This window comes from Marmota flaviventris, chromosome 10 (genome assembly GCF_047511675.1).
Source record: "Marmota flaviventris isolate mMarFla1 chromosome 10, mMarFla1.hap1, whole genome shotgun sequence".
NCBI lineage: Eukaryota > Metazoa > Chordata > Mammalia > Rodentia > Sciuridae > Marmota > Marmota flaviventris.
The window spans coordinates 118682335-118708874 of NC_092507.1; the positions used below are offsets into that span (position 1 = coordinate 118682335).

General features: G+C 37.2%; 1 protein-coding gene across 9 annotated transcripts in view; it reads left to right on the forward strand.

Annotated features, from left to right (window-relative positions):
• Positions 1-26540, forward strand: part of Gon4l (gon-4 like) — an 81280-nt gene that overhangs the window by 15647 nt on the left and 39093 nt on the right. For 7 of the 9 annotated variants that reach the window (XM_071618351.1, XM_071618356.1, XM_071618359.1 and 4 more), the window contains 9 exons: positions 3115-3308; positions 3999-4073; positions 4439-4489; positions 6894-6944; positions 7815-7910; positions 9651-9770; positions 10277-10447; positions 11870-12062; positions 22234-22335. In XM_071618351.1, the coding sequence (XP_071474452.1) occupies positions 3115-3308; positions 3999-4073; positions 4439-4489; positions 6894-6944; positions 7815-7910; positions 9651-9770; positions 10277-10447; positions 11870-12062; positions 22234-22335 (1053 nt within the window). The remainder of the gene's footprint in view (positions 1-3114; positions 3309-3998; positions 4074-4438; positions 4490-6893; positions 6945-7814; positions 7911-9650; positions 9771-10276; positions 10448-11869; positions 12063-22233; positions 22336-26540) is intronic. The other 2 variants (XM_071618358.1, XM_071618360.1) reach the window with 1 other exon arrangement.

A 26540-nucleotide genomic window follows, 5' to 3' on the forward strand; every position in this document is an offset into this window, starting at 1 on the left:
CTTTACCACTGAGCCAAACCCCAGCTCAGTTGGGGCTCCCTTTTAATAGCCTCATCAAGTTTTGTGAAGGTCTTGATATTTGGTTGTTAGGGTGATTTGGGAGTTGTGACATAGTTTCAGTGATAAGGTAGGGTTCTTAAGACTGGGGGAAGTTATAACGTACCAAGCCCCCAGTGTAAGGCTCTGTATGGCTTTCAGTGGTCTTTGCATGCTAATTCATTCGTGGCTGATGGCCTCCCAACAGTACCCATCCCCCCAAGAAAAAAAGCAACCTCAAAAAACTAAGGGCAACTAAGAATAAAATTTAGAAAAAATGTTAAATATTTTAACAATGGCTACATTTTTATTTTGTAAAAATGTAAGTCTGTACTGAATTCGTACAAAGCAAAACTGGTTCTTTGCAATAAATAGTTTGAAAACAGTGTTTTAAAGGACAGTTTGATTTTTTTTTGGGGGGGAGGTGGGGTGTTACTGGTGATTGAATTCAAGGGCACTTGACCACTGAGCCACATCTTCCAGCACTATTTTGTATTTTATTTAGAGACAGGGTCTCACTAAATTGCTTTGAGCCTTGTTTTTGCTTTTGAGGCTACGTTTGAATTATGATCCTCCTGCCTCATTCTCCCAAGCACTGGAAATTACAGGCATGCGCTACCCCACCCGGCTCATTTTGATTCTTTATCAGTTATTTATACATACAAAGTTTTATGAATTTTAGCTGCTTCTAAAACGTTCCCTTTTTGGCCTTTATTCCTATGAATTTTGTATATCTAATTTTTATAAAGAAGATTTGATTCCTCTGAGTCATTTTTAGTTAACATCAAATTTTATTGTTTACAGCATCATTTCATAGTTTTAATTTATATATTTTTTCAAAAATTATTTTATTTTATTTAATATTTATTTTTTAGTTATCGGCGGACACAACATCCTTGTTGGTATGTGGTGCTGAGGATCGAACCCGGGCCGCACGCATGCCAGACGAGCGCTCTACCGCTTGAGCCACATCCCCAGCCCCCTCAAAAATTATTTTAAAATATTCATTTTTTTAGTTGCAGTTGGACACAATACCTTTATTTTATTTATTTTTATATGGTGCTGAGGATCAAATCCAGGTCCCTGAATGTGCTAGGTGAGCACTTTACTGCTGAGCCACAACCTCAGCCCCTCAAATTTTTATTTTTTGGATCAGTTTTACTGTTAACCGTGTGACTTAACAACAGGATAGGATATGAGTGTAAAGCTGAATCAAAACTTCCTCCCTGGCCAGAAGTCCTTTTCTTACTCTGCAACTACCAGATCATTGTTACATTGCTGGTGAAATGAGGGAAAGGTGGATGGCAGAAACCAAGAACCAGCTAGGTTGGTCTATATGAGAAAAGATGTAAGAGAGAAGCGGGGACAGAGAGGAGATCTGAGTGGTGAAGAGAGAGAAGCTTTGGAATTTATGGAGAAAAGGAGTAATGAGGTGAGAACAGAGACTTTGGCGAAAGTAGTGTATACCAAGGTTTGTAGGAAGTTTTACTATGTGTTATGCCATGCAATTCGCCCTATGCTGCTTCCTTAAATGATCACTAGTAAAGAGTTTTATTACTTTGGGGGTACTTTTTGAAATTTCCCCCTTAAAATCAATATTAGGATAATTTCCACTCTTTATTTACTTGGTTTTTTTTCTTCCCCATTGCTTAAAAATATTATTAAAAAGTTATATTGGTTTGATTGGTGTTTTATGTTAATCTATATTATTTATTCCAAGGTGTACTAGAATTTTAGAGTTCTTCCTTTGGTTATATATGTGGACCTTTCCCTGAAGAATAAAGATACTCAACTCTCTCCTTCCTTTCTTCCATCCTTCTTTCCTTTCTTCTCTTTCACCTTCCTTTCCTCTCTCTCTTTTTTCCTTCTCTTTCTCCTTCCTTCCTGTAGATTTTTTATTGGTTTGTTTCTTGTTTTCCTTTTTTTTTTTTTAATATATACATCTTTATTTTATTTTTATGTGGTGTTGAGGATCCAACCCAGTGCCCCGTGCATGCCAGGCGAGTGTGCTACAGCTTGAGCCACATCCCCAGCCCTTCTTGTTTTCCACTTATAGTATAATAGTAATAATAAATTATATTTGTATGATATTTTATTGATTATAAAGTACTTTGATTATTAAATATTATTTGATCTGCATGATCTCCCTAAAGGGTACATATCCAGTATTAAAAAAAAAAAAAGTTGAAATCCTATTACCAAGGTAACCCATTTAGGTTGTAGGATTAGGGCACAAACCCGGGAGCTTTGATATATTATCTGGATAGTATAGAGTAATAATTTCAGTTGTAGATTCTGTAACCAGCATGCTTGGATTCAACATATGACTTTGCCATTTACTATTCTTAGGAAAGTTTCTTAACCTCTCTGCTTCAGTTTCTTCATCTTTATGGTAGCAAAATAATAGTCTCTACCAGATAGGGCAAGTGAATTAATACCTCATAGGAGTAAATGAATTAAGATCTATAAAGTATGTACAAGAGTATTTGACAGCTGGGTGAGGTGGCGCATGCCTGTAATCCCAGTGGCTCTGGAGGTTGAGGTAGGAGGATCACGAGTTCAAAGCCAGCCTCAGCAAAAGCAAGGCACTAAGCAACTCAGTGAGACCCTGTCTCTAAATAAAATACAAAATAGGGGGCTAGGGCTGTAGCTCAGTAGCAAAGTGCTTGCCTAACATGTGTGAGAAGGTACTGGGTTCAATCCTTAGCACCACACAAAAATTAACAAATGAAATAAAGGCATTCTGTCCATGTACAATTGCAAAATAAAATAAAATACAAAATAGGGTTGGAGATGTGACTCAGTGGTCAAGTGTCCCTGAGTTCAATCCCCGGTATCCCACCCCCCAAAATGGTGGGTGGGCTGGGGATGTCTCTCAATGATTAAGCACTCTGGGTTTAATCCCTGGTACCAAAAAAAAAAAAAAAAAAAGTGTCTGACATAAATATTCAGTGAATGTTAGTTATTATTGCTACTACAGTACCATTAGCTTGATTTTCTTTTACTATTGCCTTTTTGGGCTTAGTTCTAAGAGCAGCTATTTTGGAGATTATGGTGATAAAGTTGGTTTATTAACAGAAGAACAAGACAATGAAGAAAGTGAGAAAAGGAGAAAAAAGAAGAAGGGTACCAAGAGGAAACGAGAAGGAAAGGGTCAAGAACAAGGGACCTTGGCCTGTGACCTGAAATTGGATGACATGCTTGATCGTACCTTAGAGGATGGTGCCAAGCAGCACAACCTGACAGCAGTCAATGTGCGAAACATTCTTCATGTGAGTAAGACTGGGCCGCTCTGTCATTGCAGTGGAAACTTATGGAAAGCAAATAAACAGACTCAGCAAATTCTTGACTCTTGGTAGATTAATTACCAGTTTTGTGGGTTACCTGTGACAAAGCATTTTATATCTTAAGATAACTTTCTCTGCACTTAGCACAAATTTGAAATCTGAACACATATTAAAGAAGAACTTAATTGTGAAGATAACTGTCTTTGCTTCCTTCCACTGGTTTGCTTAATGTGTTTAGCAGATTTGAAGATAAGAATGTTCATAGTGGATTTACTTATGTGGGGTGATACATCTGAAAAGAAACCCATTTAGCATTTGATTGTACTTAGCACACTTATCAACAGTATTTTAGATATGTTGCAAACTCAGCTATTCATAAAGATTTTGCTGTTTCCTGTAGCATATGGTTACTTTAGAATCAACTTTTATTGCTGTTCCTAGTAGCAGCTAATATGATTGATTTATTTGCTACTACATTGTTTCACACTCTGTGCTTCTATCTAAAACTTTTTCTGCCTTCTTTGTGGTGAGTCAACTTGCTTTATCCCAGTCTGAAGCTGGAGACTGGCTTTCATTAATCTTCCATGTAGGTTTAACAGAGTTACATACAGATGAGTATTTTCTAGATGACAACATCTTTATGTGAACATAAAGTGAAATTTCATCTTTCTCCAGGAAGTAATCACAAATGAACATGTGGTAGCTATGATGAAAGCAGCCATCAGTGAAACAGAAGACATGCCAATGTTTGTAAGTAGTTGATGATCAGTCTTTTAATGTCATGGAAGAATTACCTGTAAACTGGCCAAGTGTAGGAAGTCACTTGGGAGTTTATAAACCTTTTAATAGCTTGGGGCAAAGTTAGTATCTCAAAACCTGTTTATGGCCAGGGTGGTGGTGCACACCTATAATCCCAGTTTCTGGGGAGGTTGAGGCAGGAGGATTCCACATTTGAGGCCATCCTGGGAAACCTATCAAGACCCTGTCTGAAAAATAAAAAGGGCTGGGGATATAGCTCAGTGATAGAGTGTTGCTGGGTTTAGTTTGTACTACTGCAAAACAAAAACACCCAAACACAAAAGCCCTGATTTTTGATCCTGTTTCTCTTTCCTTAGGAGCCTAAAATGACTCGCTCTAAACTGAAGGAAGTGGTGGAGAAAGGAGTGGTAAGTGTTCTGTGTTTTATTTTATTATTATTATTTTTTAATATTTATTTATTTTTCAGTTTTTGGCGGACACAACATCTTTGTTTGTATGTGGTGATGGGGATCGAACCCAGGCCGCACGCATGCCAGGCGAGCGTGCTATCGCTTGAGCCACATCCCCAGCCCTATTTTGTTGTTATTTATTTAGCTTGGTAAATAGGATCTAATTCTAGGTTATTCATAGGGAAGAAATATGGAAAAATTATGGTCTGGGTTTGCTCCTTTAAAAGATTTATTTGTAGTCCAGGTGTGGTAGGGCACATTTATAATCCCAGCAACTCAGGAAATTAAGCATAGGGTTGAGGCCAGCCTCATCAACTTAGTGAGACACTCAACAACTCAGTGAAACCCTGTCTCAAAATAAAAAGTAAAAAGAGCTGGGGATTTAGCTTAATGGTAACATGCCCCTGAGTTCAATCCCTAGTACCAAAAAAAAGTATGCCCCAAATGGAATCTACTAAACCAAACGTGGTTTAACAGTCTACATTAGTTAGATATCTCCTCAGTGTTCTAGAGACCATGTTTTTCTTAATACAACCCAAGGCTATGTTGACTTTTTTTTGAGCAGGAGGGGCAGACATACCACACTTTTTGTCTAGTTAAATAATCCTTGTTGTATAAATTGAAATTTCATCATTCTTCAGAAAATAATCACCAGTGAACATATGGTTGCGATGATGAGACAGAAGTTCTGTGATATCTACATGACATATAGAGTATAATTAACAATGATTTTGTGTTTGATTAGAAAAACAAAAACAGCCAATGAGATCCACATCAAACTTTGGATTATGTTTTTGACCGTGAATATAGTGTACAGATTTGAGGCCGTAAGATTAATTTATGTGGGAGAGCAAAGGTGAAGAGTCCAGGTCTTAATGCTTAATAGACTGACTCCAACACACTTTTAAATGCTGGCTGGCTTTCTGGATGGGTTTGGCAATAGGTTAAGAAAATGACGTGGGAAGGGAACTGGACCTGAATCATAGTCATACTGCTGACCCTGTACTGGTCCGAGTTATACAGAACTACATAAGTTGTCAGAATATGGTAGGACTGAGGAAATGTGAAGACCTAAGGTTCTTTAGAGACAGAACCTAGTAGTTGATTGTCTTTGTTCATAAGATGATTTTGTTTGGGTCACAATTGAATGGCAAGAAATTATATATTCTCAGTGGCATCTTATCTGCAGTATATAATAAGAGTTTTTAAAAAATTCAGTAACAGTCAGTAGTAAATGCCTATAATCCCAGTTACTCAGGAGGCTGAGGCAGGAGTAGTGAAAATGTGAGGCTAGCCTTGGCAACTTAGATCCTGTCTCAAAATTTAAAATATAAAAATAAGGGCTGGGGTTGTGGCACAGTGGTAGAGCACTTGCCTAGCATGTGTGAGGCACTGGGTTCCAGTTCTCAGCACCCATATAAATAAATAAATAAAGGTTCATTGACAATTTAAAAAAAAGAAGAAAAAGAAAATTAAATTAATAAATAAAGAGATTAAATAAATAAATAAATAAGTAAATAAATAGATGGATAGATAGAGCTGGATATGGTGGTGCCTGCCTGTAATCCTGGCAACTTGGGAAGCTGTTGCAGGAGGAAGACAAGTCCCCAAGGCTAGCCTCAGCAATTTATCCAGACCCTTCTCAAAATAAAAAATAAAAAGGACTAGGGATTTGGCTTAGTGGTAGAAAATCCCTGGGTTTAATTCCCAGCACCACAAAATAAAAAACAACCAACCTAAAAGAACAAAAAAGCCTTTCCTCCAACTCTGTGTGAAGCATGTCAAACAAAAAGTTGAAAGAGTATTACAATTTAGATTCCAAGATTAACATTTTATCATATTTGCTTTATGTTTATAATTATTGTTTTTTCTTATACTGTTTGAAAATAAGAGTGGATAATATGATACTTCACACTTAAATATTTCTGTAAGAGCTATTTATGGTTGGATTTTTAGAGGCATACTGGTGGCAGATTTATGTAATTGATTAAAAGAAATACTGATGTCAAATGGCTGCTGTAACTATAATATCTTAAGTTTTTGTATAGTGTTGTAGTTAAATAGTTTTCCTATCGTTTGCCCCATATGAGCCTGAGCTGCAAGACATACATTTTTTTTTTCCTCCATTTATAGATAAAAGTGAATCTTACTAGGATTACAGCATAAATGCAAATGACAAATAGATTCTTCCCTCTTTTTCTCCGGTTAAACTTTCACAGACATTTGAGAAGATACCGAGAATAATCAGCACCTCTAGATCACTGTAGCTACTTGTTAGGTAGATGGCTCTTTGTAATGGTAAAGAGAAAGTAAAAAAGAAAGTTAATCCATTTCAATTAATTATTTATATTCTTTTTGGTAGGTAATTCCAACATGGAATATTTCACCAATTAAGAAGGCCAATGAAATTAAGGTAAACTTGGGAGAGGTCTTTGTCATTCTTGTTTTCCAGAAAGACTTCAGTTTTGAAGCCTCATTATTTCTCTTCTATTTGTTTTTAAACCTTTTTTTTTTTTTCTTTAAATTTTGACTTTGATTTCTCCCTTTCCACTGCTGTAGGGTGTGCATCTCATGGAGTCATTTAACCCCTGCTTTGTGTTGTTTGCTGTAGCTGCACATTATATTCTTAGAATTTGTTTTTCCGGCACTGCTTTCTTCACCTTCTTTTTTTTTTTTAATATTTATTTTGGACACAATACCTTTATTTTATTTATTTATTTTTATGTGGTGCTGAGGATCGAACCCAGGGCCTTGCATGTGCTAGGCGAGAGCTCCACCACCGAGCAACAACCCCAGCCTTCTTCCCCTTCTTTTCCAAATACTTATAATTTGTGTTTATTATTAGTTCATTATTTGTGCTGTTGGAGATTGAACCCAGGACCTTGTGCATGTTAAGCACATACTCCACCCTTGAGTCCTACTCCATTTTTCTTTCTTTCTTTTTTTTTGATACCAGGGATTGAAGTCAGGGGCACTTGACCACTGAGCCACATCCCCAGTCCTATTTTGTATTTTATTTAGAGACAGGGTCTCACTGAGTTGCTGAAGCTAGCTTTGAACTCGCGATTGCCGGGATTACAGGCGTGTGCCACTGTGCCCAGGCAGCTTGTCCTTCTTTCTTTCTAATATTTTTACTTATAGATAGACACAATACCTTTATTTTATTTATTTATTTTTATGTGCTATTGAGGATTGAACCCAGTGTCTCACATGTGCTAGGCAAGCACTATACCACTGAGCTACAATTCCAGCCCTCCATTTCTTTCTAATTGTACTAATGTAGCCTCCACAGTTTGTGGATATCCACCTTGAAGAAGATGATTCCTCTGATGAAGAGTACCAGCCAGATGAAGAAGAGGAAGATGAGACTGCTGAAGAGGTTAGTGAGAAAAAGTTTTGCTTAATATGACATGGTATGCTTTGCTTTCTTAGTATGGTTACCTCATCTATAAAGAGGATTGAAAAATTGTTATTTTTTTCTTTAATATTTATTTTTTAGTTATTGGCGGACACAACATCTTTGTTTGTATGTGGTACTGAGGATTGAACCCGGGCCACATGCATGCCAGGCCAGCGTGCTACCACTTGAGCTACATCCCCAGCCCATTGTTATTTTTTTCTAATGAGTTTTTTGCTGTGAGGTATTTTTCTGTTCTTCATACTCCCTCCATTTTTTAGCACATATTATGAAACGTAACACATAACACATAAATGTATTTTTTTTTTTTTTAAAGAGAGAGTGAGAGAGGGAGCTAGAATTTTTTTAACATTTATTTTTTAGTTATCGGCGGACACAACATCTTTGTTTGCATGTGGTGCTGAGGATCGAACCTGGGCCGCCACGCATGCCAGGCGAGCGCGCTACCGCTTGAGCCACATCCCCAGCCCCACACATAAATGTATATAGAATAAAATGTAAAGAAAGTTGAGAATTTTAACAATGCCAGGACTACCCCAGTATGTCCTTCCCAACCCCTGTCACCTCCCTCCCCCTAAAAATAATCATTATTTGGAAATTACTTGCTTGTCTTTCTTTGTAGTTATATCACCTAAGTATGCATCTCTCTATAGTTCTATTTTTATTATTTATGAATTTTATGTAACTGGGACCCGTAGTGTATGTGTTCCTTTGTTTCTGGCTTTGTTATTTTTGTTCAATATTATGCTTTTGAAAATCATGTATGCTGTTGTTTGTAGCATACTTTGTGCATTTTTAAGGCTTGTTAATTTGTTCTTTGACTTGTTTGTAAAAGAAATTTTAAACTGCTGCCTTATATTTAAAAAAAAATTTTTTTTTGGTAGTTGTAAATAGACAGCATGCCTTTATTTTTTTATTTTTATTTTAAATTGTTTTTTTAGTTTTAAATGGACACAATATCTTTATTTTTTTATTTTTATTTTTATTTATTTTTTTGTGATTATAGATTGGCAGAATGCCTTTATTTTATTTTTATGTCATGCTGAGAATCAAACCCAGTGCCTCACGCATGCTAGAAAGCGCTCTGCTGCTGAGCTACAGCCCCAGCCCACAATATCTTTATTTTTATTTGTTTATGTGGTGCTGGGGACTGAACCCAGGGCCTCACACTTGCGAGGCAAGTGCTCTTCCACTGAGCTACAATACCAACCCTTGGGGCTGGGGATGTGGCTCAAGCAGTAGCGTGCTCGCCTGGCATGCGTGTGGCCCGGGTTCGATCCTCAGCACCACATACAAACAAAGATGTTGTATCCGCCGAAAACTAAGAAATAAATATTAAAAAAAATTCTCTCTCTCTCTCCTCTCTCTTTAAAAAAAAAAAAAATACCAACCCTTATTTGTTTATTTTTATGTAGTTCTAAGGATCGAACCCAGTGCCTCACATATGCTAGGCAAGTGTTCTGCCACTGAACTACTGTCCCAGCCCCTGCCTTATACTTTTATAGAGTTTATAATACAAATGAGGATAGTGATCTGATCCATGGCCTCCTCACTACTTTAGGATATTAAGCTATTTAAATTTTATTTTCTCAAAAACAATTTTTATTTTCTCCTTCTTTTATTTATTCTGTTGAGATGTCAAACTCGGTAGATTGAGACAGAGGCATATGTATATAAAAGTGGACTGAATTTGTCTTGTAGAGCTTATTGGAAAGTGATGTTGAAAGCACTGCTTCATCTCCACGTGGGGCAAAGAAATGCAAACTGAGGCAGTCTTCTGAGATGACTGAAACTGATGAGGAGAGTGGCATATTATCAGAGGTAAATCAGCATCAAATAAAGAGACTTAGATGTAACTGTATAAGCAGATTAATTAACCAATTAAGTAGATGATTTATTTTTGGGGATTCTGTGCTGTTACCATTTTTCCACGTCCCTTAGCTCAAGGAACAGTCAAGACTAGAACTTAGTATTAGGGAAAGAGCTTTTCAGAGTTCTCTTAAGGGGCAAAAAAAATGTACTAGCAGAGTTTCTTTTCTCCTGTCTATTTGATATTGTCCTTAAAGCCATTTTATTAGATTTCCTATGTTTTGCTAACCTAAGTAGCATTGTGTTGACTTCACTGGAAATAGAATAAAACCTAGTTAGATCTATATGCTTGACAATGCATATTCTCATGTACCTCTGTCTAGATAAGAAGAAAAGGGTCAATAGGGTATGGAAGACCTGCTTCTTTCTCCTGTTTCTTAGTTCCTTCTCTTTTTCTCCTTTCCTTCATTTCTTTGTTCTTTCCTTCCTTCCTTAACGTGGTGCCTCTTTTTAATCAGGCTGAGAAAGTCACCACACCAGCTGTCAGGCACATCAGTGCTGAGGTAGTGCCTATGGGGCCCCCGCCCCCTCCCAAACCAAAACAGACCAGGGATAGTACTTTCATGGAGAAGTTGCATGCTGTAGATGAGGAGCTGGCGTCCAGTCCTGTCTGCATGGATTCTTTTCAGGTAAATGTCTTAACTCCAAATCACTGACAAAGTGAAATGTGGTAATTTAGTTGTTGCTCATGTCTAGAGGAGAAGAGAAAGAGATTAAATTCTTATATGTAAGAGTCATGAAATTGTTAATCTTTGATATTCTTTTTGTTTTGTTCTGTCTTGCCTGAGTTGCAGTTTCTTTTTCTTTTGTAAAATTTTTTTTTTTAGTTGTAGAAGGACACAATAACTTTATTTTATTTATTTGTATGGGGTGCCTGGGATTGAACCTAGTGTCTCAAGCATGTTAGGCAAGCTCTCTACCACTGAGCCACAACCTCAGCCCCTGAGTTGCAGTTTCTAAGGAAGGAATAAACTTTGTGACAGCATTACGAAATGTGCATCATAGAAACAACCTTCACCTAGATTCTTGAGAATCACAATTGTTTTATCACAATTGTTTTTTCTGTCTCTCTCTCTCTATATATACATTTAAAAAATTGTTTTGGAGCTGTGTTGCCGCCATGATTTTTTAAAAATATATTATCAATGAACCTTTATTTAATTTATTTATTTATATGTGGTGCTGACAATTGAACCCAGTGCCTCATACATGCCAGGCAAGTGCTCTACCACTGAGCCACAACCCCAGCCGCCCCCCCCATGATGTTTTTTCACCCCTAAAAACTTTTCGTGTGTTTTCTAAAAATTAATTCTCTTATTATATTACCACAGTAGTTACTCAAGTCAGGATCCAGTAATTTAAAAAAATTACTGGGCTGGGGTTGTGGCTCAGTGGTAGAGTACTGATACATGGTACAAGGATGAACTTTGAACATGTTATGCCAAGTGAAAGCAGCCAGAGACAGGCCACACATTGTATGAGTCCATTTTTGTGAAATGTCTAGTAGAAGAAAATCCATATAGATAGAAAGAAGATCAATGGTTAATAGGGGCTGGGAGGAAGAGCGAAAAAAAGGGTGACTGTTAATGGGTTTAGGACTTCTTTTTTTTCTCCACACTTTTTATTGGTTCATTATAGTTAATACATACTGATGGGATTTTTGTTACACATGCACATAATATACAATATAACATTATAATTTGGTCAGTATCCCTCCCTAGCACTTTTGGTATGAAATTTCTTTTTGGGATGATGAAAACATTCTGGAATTAGTGGTGATGTTTGTATAATTCTGTGATATATTGAATCCACTCAATTATACCCTTTAAAAGGATGAATTTTATGGTGTATAAATACATATCTCAATAGATGTTCTTGAAATGTTTGTTTAAAACACATCGTTTTTCTTAATATTTTCAGATAAACAGCAAAAAAAACCAAATTGTTTAGGGAAGAGTTCTTGTGGTTTTAGCCAGGATGAGGAATGGATGAAGTTCAAAGAATTTGAAAACATATTTGCTTAGTGGCTTTTTTCTTTCTCCACTGGTTAGCCCATGGATGATAGTCTCATTGCATTCCGAACCCGTTCTAAGATGCCCCTGAAAGATGTTCCCCTGGGGCAACTAGAGGCAGAGCTCCGAGCTCCAGATATCACCCCAGATATGTATGATCCCAATACAGCTGATGATGAGGACTGGAAGATGTGGTTGGGGGGACTCATGAATGATGATGTGGGGAATGAAGGTAAGTGATGTTTGCATTTACTATCTATTTCTGTCCACTATCTATGTTGTAAAATTTTTGTTAATCAAAAGCTTAAAGAATGGGATTGTAGCCAGGCATGGTAACATACAACTATAATCACAGCAGTTTGGGAGGCTGAGGCAGGAGGATGACAAGTTTGAGGTTGCCCTCAGCAACTTAGTAAGGCCTTAAGCAATTTAGTGAGACCCTTTCTCAAAACAAAAAGGGGCTAGTAATATAGCTCAGTGGTGGAGCACTCCTAGATATCCCCAATACTGAAAAAAAAAAAAAAAGAATGGGATTGTGTTGAAAGAAAAAAATAAGAAGACTTTCCCCCTTATTTTCACACTACAATCACACAGAGGACTTCTGAGACCTCAAAAGGTATGGAAGTGTGGGGATTTCTCTTTACCAGTAAGTAAGCAATTCTGTGCAGTGGATACCAGTTGGATGTCCTCTAATCACATTCAGTTCTAATGCTGTCAACCTAGAGATGGTTCAGATTGGCCTCTCTGTAGAGCATTCATTCCTCCAAGGAGGGTTTCATGGTCTACTGTCAAATAGGGTAGGTCAGAAAATTTCCTGTGGCCAGCTAAAGGCAGGGGAAGATTAGAGTTTCTGTGCCCTGGTAAGGAAGTTAATGAGCCAGGAATTGTGGTAAAAAACCCACAGGTGACACACACCTCTATTCCTAGCCTTCCTGGGAGGCTGAGGCAGGAGCATTGCAAATTTGACGCTATCCTGGGTAATTTGGCAAAACCCTGTCTCAAAGAGGTCTGGGGATGTAGCTCAGTGGTAAACCTCCTCTGGGCTCAGTACCAAAACAGAACCAAATCCAAGTATATATACATATTGTCATATCATAGGTGTGTTTTGAGTTCGTTTAATTTTTATGTAAGTTATTTAGTTTAAATCAGTAATTTCTCTGTTTTCTGTTTGTCTCTGTCTCTCTCTCTCTCTCTGTCTTGGTTAAGAATTTTTTGGGGGGCATCTTTTTAAGGTCATCTTTTTAAATTGATGCACTTCCCTTTCCTTTCTCTCTCCTTCTCCCTCTCTTGGATCCCTTTTTTCTAGTCTATTGGTTTCCTTTTTAGCAATCTTTTGAATATTATGGATCCTCTTCTGAAACATAAACACACACATAATTTTCTATATTATTTCATGAGGATTCACTGGCTCACTACAAGAACATTGTGTTAGTTAAGGGTCTTTATAATGCAAGTAAAAGAATTCTACCTCTATCTTGTTGAGATTAAATAAGACCAAGCTTTGGGAAAGACAGGAAAACCCACAGTGGAACTGTTAGGATTCTCCTTCCCTCTGTATTTCTTTCTTTCTTTTCTTTTTTTTAAAAATATTTATTGTTAGGTGTAGATGGACACAACACAATGCCTTTATTTTTTTATGCGATGCTGAGGATCGAACCCGGGTCCCGCCCATGCTAGCGAGCGCTCTACCGCTGAGCCACCATCCCAGCCCCCTCTGTATTTCTTTTTATCACATAGTTCAGTTCTCAATTTTTTTTCCCCCCCGCAATGACTACTTTTTACTTTGTCAGCACTATAAATGCCAATTTGAAAAATCTGGGGAACAACTCAGAATGGCTTGGTTTGATCACATGCCCGGTCTGTTGGTGGTGTGTGGTACCCATAGGGAGACTGTTTTGGCATGGAGTCCTTGGTTGACAGAACCTCATAGAGCAATGTGGTTGGAGTATGCTGTTACCCAAAAGAAGAGTGTTACCAGAAGTGGGGAAGGAATATTGATGAAATAAAAGTTTGGATGGAAATAGACTGTAAATGGGTAGATAGGTGAGGCCAGGAATGTCAGGGCAAGTGACTTATTCAATTATCCTCTTAAGTGTTTGAACATACCTTCTTCTTCTTCTTCTTCTTCTTTTTCATTTTTTACTTATAGATGGACACAATACCTTAATTTTATTTATTTATTTATTTATTTTATATGGTACTGAGGATCCAACCTAGTGCCTCATACATGCTAGGCAAGCCCTGTATTACTGAGGTATAACCCCAGCACTTGAATGTACTTCTGATACTATTAATCATATTGTACCAATGTGATCCTGCAATCTGTACACATGAAAAAATGAGAATTCATACCCCATTGAATCAAATGTATGATATGTCAAGATCATTGTATTGTCTTAAGCAACTAAAAAAAAATTTTTTTAAAAATCATATTGCATATCATTTGGCAAAATTTAATAAATACTTTTCTTATATAGGCATTGTACTTGGATCCTTCAGGGATAAAGGCTCATATATTGAAAATGAAAGGACATCTGGGGCTGAGGTTGTAGCTCAACGGTAGAGTACTTGCCTAGCATGTGTGAAGCACTGGGTTCAATCCTTAGCACCATGTTAAAAAAATAAAATAAAGGTAAAGGTATTGGGACCATCTACAACTTAAAAAAAAAAATTATTAAAAAAAAAAAAAAGAAAGGACATCTGGTCTGTTGTTAGTTCATGATACATTTATTTTAATTTAATTTTTTTGTTTGTTTAAATACATTTAATTTAATTTTTTTGTTTGTTTTGTTTAAAGAGATGAGGTTTTGCTATGTCACCCAGGCTGGCTTTAACCTCCTGGGCTCATGTGATCCTCCTGCCTCAGCCTCTCTGATAGTTGGAACTACCAGTGTGGGCCATTGTACCGGGCTTGTTATAAGGTTTTAGAAGAGGGGAAGATAATTCATGTTTAGGATGATCAACTATTGTCCAATTCCATGACTAAAACACTCAGGGTCACCCCAGATGAACTGGGCTGTAGGAAGTAATCATACAAGAGACAGATACCTTTTTCTTTGGGTCCTGTGACTGCTCCTCTGACCTTAGGGGTCCACAGAAAGACAGAGATTGAGAGCACATGCTGAACCCTTTTACTGAGGGGAAGCCATGAGGCAAGGGGTCAGGTTTCAGGGGGTTGAGCCTAGCTTGGTGATGTCTGCTGTCAGCAGATTGACTGACATCTAGGAAGGCACACCCAAAGGCAGAGCAAGAGAAAGGGACACAAAAAGGGAGTTTTCATGGAACATTCTATCCCAAACAGAGCAAAGGGGTAGGATTACAAAAGAATAGGTGAGTGTAGCTCAACCCCAGGGGTATGCCTACTCGTGAAACTGGCCTTGCTATCCAGCAGGGGAAAAGACTGAGTCAGGAGTCATGGCACTACCACACCAGACTACAGTGATCTTTCAGATCCCTGTGGTGCATGAGGACTGGAAGGTGTGGTAACTCAGTGTGGCTCCCCACAAACTATAGCTACATAAAAGAGGTAGGTAATTGAACTGGACCTTTGAAATATTTTTGAAAACCATGATAGGAAGGAAGGATAGAGAGGTGGCAGATAAATACGCATAGTGGATTCTGTTGGATATATCCTTCCCAGAGTTCTTTTTTTTTTCTAGTAAAAGTATACGAGTAATATAAGCTTGTTATAAAGAAATCAAATATTAAAAAAAGTGCTAACGCTCTTCCCCAGGATGACACTGTCTTTCCCCAGAGGGACCCCTGATAATAGTTTGAGATGCATCTGTAAGAGTTTTCAGATACGTAGTTGGTTAGTTTTAGTTTTCTACATTAATATGGGAAGAGGAAGAATAGAATTCTAGTCCTAAATTTAAATTTAGGACTTTTCTCATTCAGTTAGAAAAGATAGATGACAAGAAACAGATTGTTTTGAATCTTAGCCGTTTTCTTTTTTTCTATTTTTCCTCTATTCCAGGGACACTAATAGGTTTCAAAATGCATAAAATTGTATACAAAGGAAAATACGAAGTTTGAAATTGATCAAATAAACTGGAGAATCAGTTCTTCAATAATCAGTGACTTATTTGTTATCCCGCTAGCCTTTTTTTCTTTTTGTTTTTGTGGTACTGGGGATTGAACTCAGGACTTTGTACATGCTAGGCAAGTTCTCTACCACTTAGATACATCTTCAACACTCCTACTAGTCTTTCTTTCTTTTTTTTTGTTATCAGGGATTGAGCTCAAGGGTACTTGACCACTGAGCCATGTCCCCAGCCCTATTTTGTATTTTATTTAGAGACAGAGTCTCACTGAGTTGCTTAGTGCCTCACTGTTGCTGAGGCTGGGTTTGAACTCATGATTCTTCTGTGTCAGCCTCCTGAGCTGCTGGGATTACAGGCCAGCGCTACTGCATCCAGCCCTTTAGTCTTTCTGATAGAAGTCTAAATGTTTTAGACTAAAAGGACCCAATCAGAACAATTTAGGGAAGGAAAAGTTTATTTAAAAGCTCATAGTTTCAGAGGTCTTAGTCCATAGAAGGCTGGCTCCATTCCTTGGGGCTTGAGGTGAGGCAGAACATCATGGTGGAAGAGTGTGGCAGAGGGAGGCAGCTCACATGGTGAACCAGGAGGGGAAGAGAGAGACTCCACTCCCAGAAATAAAATATATACCCCAGAGCCACACCCCCAATTCCCACCTCCTCTAGGCACACCCTACCAGCCTTTAATTACCACTCTGTTAATCCCTGTCAGGATTCACTGATTGGTTTAATACTCTTACAACTCAATCCTATCTCCTCTGAACCTTCTCGCATTGTTTCACATATGAGCCTCCGGGGGATACTTCACATCCAAACCATAATACTAAGCTTCTGAATTTTTTAGTATTTATTCCTTTCAAAGGAATTCTCCTTTGAGAATCTGATGAGAACTATGCAGTTTTTCCCTCCCTATACAGACTTAAAAATTTTTATGATATTTTGTTTTTGGTTCTACATATTTCTTAAAGTTCATTTTTTTAAAAAATATTTTTATTGTAGATGGACATAATACCTTTATTTACTTATTTTTATATGGTGCTGAGGATCGAACCCAGGGCCTCATGTGTGTGAGGCAAATGCTCTATCACTGAGCCACAACCCCAGCCCTTGAAGTTCATTTTTTGAATTTATTTTTTCTAACAGCCCTCTCTGAGGTTCTTTTACACCAAGCTTCCAAATCTATGCAAAAAGAAATGGACAGGACTGTGGTTGTAGCTCAGTGGTAGAGCACTTGTCTAGCATATGCGAAGCACTGGGTTTGATTCTCAGCACCATATATAAATAAATAAAATAAAAGTCCGTTGACAACTGGAAAAAAAAAAAGAACAATAAAAAAAGAGTAATGGAGAGAGGCCTGGCATGGTGGTGCACACCTGTAATTCCAGCTTCTTGGGAGGCTGAAGCAATAGGATCACAAATTCCAGGCCAGCTCAGTAACTTAGCAAGACCCTGTATCAAAATAAAAAAGGGCTGAGGATATAGTTTAGTGGTAAAGCATCCCTGGGTTCAGTTGTTAGAACAACAACAAAACACACACACACACACACAGCCAATGATTAGAGTGTTTGGCCCCTAAGTCTACCAGCTGAATTTACTCAGGGCTGGTAAACAGGAAATGATGCTTGATATGGTATCCTAGTACCAAACTTATGCCATAGGCCTATATACTTTTTATAGCATTTTTGGTTATTTTCACATATTCCTAGTACCATTTGATCTACATGTTATTAAAAGTCAGTCTTTTCTTTTTGGAACCATGGATTGAACTCAGTGGTACTTAACCACTGATGTACATTCCCAGCCCTTTTTATTTTTATTTTGAGACAGGTTCTCGAAAGTTGCTTAGGGCCTCATTGAGTTGCTGAGGCTGGTTTTGAACTTGAAATCCCCCTCCCTCAGATTCCCACATTGCTGGTATTACAGGCATGTGCCACCATACCTGGCAAAAGTCAGAATCTTACTTGCAGAAAATAATTAAGAAACATCACTAGAGGAGCATACCAACTTAAGGTTATCTGGGTAAATGTTGACATTATTAATCAATGAGCACATTCTACCACCACAATATCAAGAGCTAAGCAGAACTCAGAAGAAATCCTATTAAATGATTTTTCAGCATGTTTGCCAAATAAGTTCTTGGAGAAAAATATTGACTGACCCATTTGCGTGGTGTGGGCAGAAGCCATCTGTTGCACTTCTTGCACCCAAACAGATGGGATCCAAACCTGTACACACTACCCATATGTGATAGGCTTTCCCGAGAACTTTGATTATTCAACAGTGTTGGTAAAGATCTTGCTGTAAAGAGATCTACATCAAATGTATTGTGGAGATTAGGAAGATAGGATTTCATTTCCTAGGAACCAAAGAATTTGTAATGGCAAGATAAACCCAGAAATAGATGGAAAAAAACTTGATATTTAAATAGCTATGAATTAACAATGCAAATTAACATATTATTAATTGAGTACAATTTATTTGCTCATGTTTTTTGGAGGGTACTAAGGATTAAATTCAGAGGCACTCGGCCACTGAGCCGCATCCCCAGTATTTTATTTAGAGACAGGGTCTCACTGAGTTTCTTAGTGCCTTGCTTTTGCTGAGGCTAGCTTTGAACTGAGGATCCTTCTGCCTCAGCCTCAAGGCCACTGGGATTATAGGTGTACACCACCACGCCCAGCAAATTGAGTACAAATATTGAGTCAAGAATTATCAAAGTAGGGGCTGGGTTTGTGGGCTCAGCAGTATAGCACTTGCCTAGCACATGTGAGGCCCTGGGTTCGATCCTCAGCAAGCATAAAAATAAATAAATAAAGGTATTGTGTCCAACTACAACTAAAAAATAAATAAATATTTAAATAAAAGAATTATCAAAGTAGATTTGGGTAAATTAGCATAAATTTTCAATTGATAATGAATTAAAATGTATATACAAAGCTGGGTGCAATGGCTGTCACACACCTCTGATGCCATTTTTCTTGGGCTGCTGAGGCTTGCAGGAAGATTGCAAGTTCAAGGCCAGCCAGGGTAACATAGCAAGACCTTGTTTCTAGAAAAAGCATACAAGAAAAAAGTATATGTAAGCCAGGCATAGTGGTAGCATCTGTGGACTCTTGAATGGGGAAACTGAGGTGGAAGGATTCCCAAGAGTTGAAGGCTAGCATGGCCAACATATTAGAAACTATAGAAAAGAAAAAAAGTGTGGGGGCTGGGGTTGTGGCTCAGTGGTAGAGCACTCACCTTGCACATGTGAGACCCTGGGTTCGATCCTCAGCACTACATAAAAATAAAAAAGTGAAATAAAGATATTGTGTCCAACTACAACTAAAAAATATTTAAAGAAAAAAAGTGCATATTTATTTTTAACGGAAGAGGCTCATTTCATATTACAAAATACTGTGAAAGGGTAGAAAGTGAAAAAGCATTTTATTTTTCAGTCTTTTTTAATTTCATGCGCTTTTTGATATTCTTTGTGTTCACTTAAGCATATATTTCTCTTAAGTGAGAAAGTTTTTCACACAAAGAATCTTATTATACCTATTGATCTGCAGATTGTTCTTTTTACTTAATGATATAATTTAGATTTTTTTCATCATAATACCTAGAAATTTCTTCTCCTGTTTAATGGATACATAGTTGTTATGAATTTAATTCTTTTCTTTTTTGTAGTTTATTTCTTTCTCTTAAATTAATTTTCTTAGTTTCACTAGCCACATTTCAAGTTGTCAGCAATCACATGTGGCTAGTGGCTATCGTATTGCACAGTACATATGTAGACCATTTCCATGATTGCAGAAAGTTTTCTTAGAAAATACTGATCTAAAGTTGTCTGGGAAAAATATCACCTCAAATTCTGTAATCTAGGTGTGGGGATGTAGCTTGTGGTGGAGTACTTACCTAAGCATGTGCCAGCCCCTGGGTTCAATTTCCAGGAGTGAAAAAATATAATGTAATGACTCTACAGTTTTTATTAAGGAATTGAAAAGAAACTGGGCATAGTGGTGCCCAGCTGTAGTCCTGGCTGTTTGAGAGACTAAGGAAGGAGAATCACTTGAGCATAGGAATTAAGAGTTTGAAGAACATAGTGAGATGCCAGTTTTAAAAAAAAAAAAATTTGAAAAGATGTCATAATGTTAACATTAAAGAAAATCATGGGGGCTGGGAATGTAGCTCAGCAATAGAGAGCTTGCCTAGTGTGCACAAAAAAAGAAAAGAAAAAAAAGAAAAACATTAGGCACAGTAGCACAGTAATCCTAGTGACTTGGGAGGCTGAAGTAGGAGGATGACAAATTTGATGCCTCCCTGAGCAGCTTAGTGAGACCCTGTCTCAAAATTTAAAAATAAATAAATGAATGCAGACCTAGAGATGTGGCTAAGTGGTAGACTGCCTCTGACTTTAGTCCCCAGTACTGCAAAAAAAACCAATCAATGAATAAAAGAAAATTAGAAAAACACCTGTATTTCCAGTATTTCTACTACCCTAGCATAACATTTATTATTTTTGTACATTTTTATTTATTTATGATTCTTATCATTGCAGATATGTAACTTTCATACTTATTGTCATTATGTATGCAGAAATTATGCTCTACTGTCATGCATGTATTAAGCATTTATAGAATGCTGTATGTTCACATTTTTTATTTTATCACACCAAGATATTATAATTATATAGCCACTCCCTAATTGTTGGGAGTGGCTATGTAATTTATGCCATTCCTTTTTTATTATTATTATTATCATCAATAGTGTACAAATAGCTTTTACAAAAAGTTTTTTTTTTTTTTTTTTTGATGGTACTATGGATTGAACACAAAGCCTCACACATGGCAGGCAAGTATTCTACCACTGAGCTGTATCTCCAGCCCTTTTTAGTAATTTATTTATATTTTAAAATTTTAATTTTGAGACAGAATCTCACTTAGTTGAGGAGGGTAGCCTCAAACCTAGGACCTCCTGCCTCAGCCTCCTGAGATTACAGGCATATGCCACTGCATCCAGCTAAAAAGTACTAATTTTGAAAAACAGAGTGTGATGTCAGGTGAGTTCTTTGGCAAATTCAAAGAATGAGATCCATAGACAAATGTACAAGTGAAGGGTAGAAAAGCAAGATTATTTAAAGCAGAAAAGGCTCCCAGAATACAGGAGTGATTCTGAGGGAAGGTACAGTCTCAGGGGCCTGTCTTCTGTCTAGGGGGTTTTATGGGCTTGATCTGTCTCTGTAGGTGATTGGTGGGATGACATGTAAATATAGGATTCAGAAAGGGACCAATCAATTCTATTTTGACTTCAGCTAATCTGAAGAGAGCAGTTTCTTTTCTTTCTTTCTTTCTTCTTCTTTTTTCTTTTTCTTTTTTTTTTTATATCAGTTGTTGATGGACCCATTTTTATTTATTTATTTATGAATGGTGCTGGGAATCAAACCCAGTGACTCACAGTAAGAGGCAAGTGCTCTACTGCTGAGCTCCAACTCCAGCCCCTGGAGAGAGTAGTGTCTGAGCCTTTATTAGCATAACAGTGGGGGTGAGTGTTCTCTAGGTAAGTCATTGCTAAGGGTAGTTAAGGAAATATCCTGTGGTTAGGACTAGGTGGGGTCTGAAGCTTGATTTTCTAATCATGTCTTCCTCCTTCTCTGTGACCCTTTCCCTAACTGCCTGTGGGTGGTCTATCTTTCTGTGTCTCATTTTCATGGGATGTACTACTCAAAGAGAGATTAGCAGCTTTCTGTCTTCTGCTACATATTGATAGCCTTAAGTTTATTTTGAAAGGAGGGGCAGAACCTGGTTTATTGGAGAAAGTAGGTGAGATGACAGCTGTGGGAAATGATCTGTGCAGAGGCACTGAGGAGAAAACCAGTTCTTTAAAAAGTTAAAAAATGTACATTATTTATTGGAACAGATTCTTAAGGTGTTGAAAATACCAAGATTTTAGATAGTAGAATGAGTTGGACATTACTTTCCTGTTTTCATGTATGAATACATGACCAGTGTGACTCCACATCATGTACAACCGCAAGAATGGGAAGTTAGGGCTGGGGATGTGGCTCAAGCGGTAGCGCGCTCGCCTGGCATGCGTGCAGCCCGGGTTCGATCCTCAGCACCATCTACAAAGAAAGATGTTGTGCCCGCCAATAACTAAAAAATAAATATTAAAAAATTCTCTCTTTACTCTCTGTCTCTCACTCTCTCTTTAAAAAAAAAAAAAAAGAATGGGAAGTTATACTCCATGTATGTATAATGTTAAAATATATTCTACTGTCATGTGAAACTAAAAAGAATAAAAAATTTAAAAAGCGAAAATACTAAGATTTTATTGGTAATGAGTTCAGAACTTGGGAATGTATAAAACATTTTTTCCCCCCTAGATGAAGCCGATGATGATGATGATCCAGAATATAATTTTCTAGAAGATCTTGATGAACCAGATACAGAGGATTTCCGTACTGACCGGGCAGTGAGAATTACCAGTGAGTATGTTTATCAAATCCTGGTTTTGTCTGTTCTGCATCTACCTTTGTTTATTTTGTAGATTTTTGTTGGTGAAATTTGCAGCATGTTTAAGTTAAGACATTTAAGTTTCCTCTACTGCTTATTTCTGTAATTCTTTAAATTTAGGTATATGTTCAGAATGCAGTACTTTATTTTTATATCCCATAGTGATGTATTGAGTTCTTATTATTTGGCAAAGATTGTAGTTGGGATACCAAGAAAAATTCGAGCAGTCCCTGCCCTGTGAGAGACTAGTCAAGGGAAAGAATTTCAGTATAACATGATAGGTGCCAAACAGGTTGAGTGTAAAGTACACTTGGTCACCTAAAGAGATTGTCATCTCCTAGAGTATGGTATGGAATAGGGTAGGAGGCTTAGGAAAGGATTCATAAGATGAGATGTTTTAGCCAAGCTTTCAAGAAGGTATGAGAGATTTTTGATGATTGGGAACAAAGAGGGATAATGCAAACACAAGAGCATCTGCAAACCACAAAATTATAAAGCATCAAAAAAATGTGTTTAGAAAATATCTAATTAGGTGGAGTTGTGTGAGAGGTGGTACTAAACATAAGTAGTGTTCAGATTATGGGGAAGTTTTAAGTAGAAAATCAATAGAAACTGAGTTGGATTTTAGAAAGATTAAACTGGTATTTGATTTAATACTAGTTTAATGTATTTGATGGGTAAAATTAATATATTAAACTAGTCTGAGGACATAGGCCCAGATAAATTCCATGGCAGATCACTTTTGCCACAACCTGCTGCAAGACTGTAGTATATAAAATAATCTTGATAACTTTGAGTAATTTGTTTAAAAAATTGTATCATTGGCTAGTGTTCCAGTCATGGAAAATTTATATTTCAGAAATCATTTATTTTTACTTGGAATGCTGAGGTGGAAGATCACTTGAGTTTAGGAGTTGGAGTCAAGTCTGGGCAACATAGTGAGACCCTGTATCCAAAAAAAAAAAAAAAAACCCATTGATTTTTACAAAGGGTCTACATGACCCTGTGCTGGAGTAATATGTACAATGTGGAGAAAGCAAGGTCTTACCTTTTGACCAAGTTGTACAGAGATTTTTTTTAGGCCTCCAGAAATATTTACTGTGTGTCTAAATAATGCAGTATATTTCCTACAGTACTTTAGACTTTCTATTTTATTGCTTTTGAGATTAGAATACCATCTCCTTTATGAAGATCTTCTATTTATTTTGATAAATTATCCAAATTATCTATTGTAACAATTAAATTTAGAGGAGTAGGACTTAGTGGCACACAACTGTATTCCCAGCAACTCTGGAGCCTGAGGCAAGAGGATTGCAAGTTTGAGCCTGGCCAATTGAGTGAGACCATGTCTCAAAATAAAAAGGGCTGGGGAGAGTTGTGGTTGTGGCTCAGTGGTGGAGCACTTGCCTAGCACATGTGAGGCCCTGGGTTTGATCCTCACCACCACATAAAAATAATAAAATACCTTTGGTATTGTGTCCATCTACAACTAAAAAAAAAAAAAAAGGCTGGGGATGTAACTCAGTGGTAGAATGCTTGCCTAAACATGTGGGGAGTCTCTGGATTCAATCTCTTGTACTGCAAGGGGAAAAAGAGTTAGAGGAAGCATTGGAAAGAAAGCACCAGAAGTTAAAGAGGATGCGTGGAATGAAAAGGCTGGAGGGTTTAGGCTTTGAGAAAACATCGAAGGAGGGACTAGGAAACCACAAGAAAATGTAGTGTCATAGAAGACAAGGAAAGAATCTTTTTAAAAGGAGTTTGTCTGTAGTGTCATTTGCAGGTAAGGAAATTTTCTGCTTCAAGCAGAAAATCAGGCTATCTTATTTCTGTTCATCCGTCAGCTGGAACATACTTGTTTTCCCTTATTGTTTATCTACTGTTATTTCTGGTTACATATAATTTCTTAGCGACACTCTCTTCAATTAGAATTGATCATCTTGCTTCGCACTCTCATACCATTTTTTAATGTTTTTTTTTTTTTTTTTATATACTCATTGCTCTGATAATTTCTTATTTAGCATCTCTCTTTTTCCCCTGGACTGGGAGCTTCTCCACGGCTTTGTGTTATTTACTGCTGTAAAGTCAACGTTTAGCACAGTACTGGCAATATTTGCCAATTAAGTAAAGAACTTTTTTGAGATGCCTGAATGAAGAGCCATCTTTCTAGTGAGAGATCTGTGAAAACTAGGGTAAAATATAAATTTTCTTCCTACTCCTTGTCATAAAACAAATGTGACATTGTGATATTATTCAATTATAATCCCTTCAACAGGATTTATCCTTATATGGGTGACTAAAATAAAAAAAATAATAAAAAAGCATAAAATCATAGTTTTAAAGTTCTGTGGGGTCATATTTTTTCCCACTTGAGAATTTGTTTATAATTTCTGTGATATGACCTTTTTATCTCTGTTTGTATATCTTCAGTGAGAGGGAGTGCATCAGTTCTGCAAATACAGTGTGTTCTAGTCTGAACAACTGCTCAATTAACATTTCCATATTCTTCTTGTTTGTTCTTTGTGTTTTTTTTTTTTTAAGAGAGAGAATTTTAATATTTATTTTTTAGTTTTCGGCGGACACAACATCTTTGTTTGTATGTGGTGCTGAGGATCGAACCTGGGCTGCACGCATGCCAGGCAAGCACGCTACCGCTTGAGCCACATCCCCAGCCCTTGTGCATATAAAAGATGTTTCTTTAGCTACTTAGGAGGCTGAGGCAGGAGGATTGCAAGCCTTGACAACTTTACTACAAGGTTTGGTCTCAAAAGTTATAAAAAAAAAAAAAAAAAGGCTGGGGGTATGGCTGTAGCTCAGTAGTAGAGCATGTGTAGCATGTGCAAAACCCTGAGTTTAGTCTCTAGTATCACACATACACACACAAAGATATTTCTTTTCCTAAGTGTTGTTTTTTTTTTTCCTATGTAAAACATGCCAAGTTTCATTAGTTCTCCAAAGGGCACCATCCATGTTACTTCCTCTGGATTCTAACCTTTATTTTTCTTTAAACTTCTCCATTACATTTTATTAAGAATTTATTTATTTATTTATGGTACTAGGGATTGAATCCAGGGTTACATAGCCACTGAGCCACATCCCCAGCCCTTTTTATATTTTATTTAGAGACAGGGTCTTGCTGCATTGCTTAAAGCCTCGCTGAGTTGATGAGACTGGCTTTGAACTTGCATTCCTCCTGCCTCAGCCTCCCAAACTGCTCGGATTACAGGCATGCATGACCATGTCTGGCTAAATTTTTTTTTAAACATGTAGAAGAATTAGAAGAATTGTATAGTGAACATGTTTTAATATAAATGTTTTAGCATAGCTATAAAGAATGAATAAGTGGGAAACATTTTTTTTTTTTGAGAGAGAGAGAATTTTTTAATATTTATTTTTTAGTTTTCGGCGGACACAACATCTTTTTTTGTATGTGGTGCTGAGGATCGAACCCGGGCCGCACACATGCCAGGCGAGCGCGCTACCGCTTGAGCCACATCCCCAACCCCGGGAAACCTTTTTTAAAAAATATTTTTAGTTGTAGATTAACACAATATCTTTCTTTTAATTTTTATTTACTTATTTTTAAAAATTAACTTATTTTAATTATGTATTTATATATTTATTTTTATGTAATGCTGAGGGTCGAATCCAGTGCCTCACCCATACAAGGCAAGCGCTGAGCTACAACTCCAGCCCTGGGGGAAACTTTGAATATGCATTTGTTTTATCATGCAGCTCTCCATTTATCTCTGTTCATCTATGAATTCATCTTTTAAAAAATGCATTTAAGAGTGAGTTATATTTTGATTTCAAGCACTTCTCCAGCCGAATGTGGTGGTGCACCCCTGTAGTCCCAGCGACTCAGGCTGAGGCTTGAGGTTTGCAAGTTCGAGGCCAGCCTCAGCAACTTAATGAGGCCCTAAGCAACTCAAGTGAGACCCTGTCTCAATATAAAAAAAGCAAAAATAAAAAGGACTGGGATGTGGCTTGATGGTAAAGCACCTCTGGGTTCAATCCCCAGTACCAAATAAGAAAAATAAAATAAAAAAAAAACACTTCTCTTTGCATATCATGAACTAGAGCTCAATATTTGTTTGTGACTTCTCATTTATGTAAATTTATATACAACGTATCACACATTTCTTAAGTATACCATTTAATGAATTTTGACATACCTTTA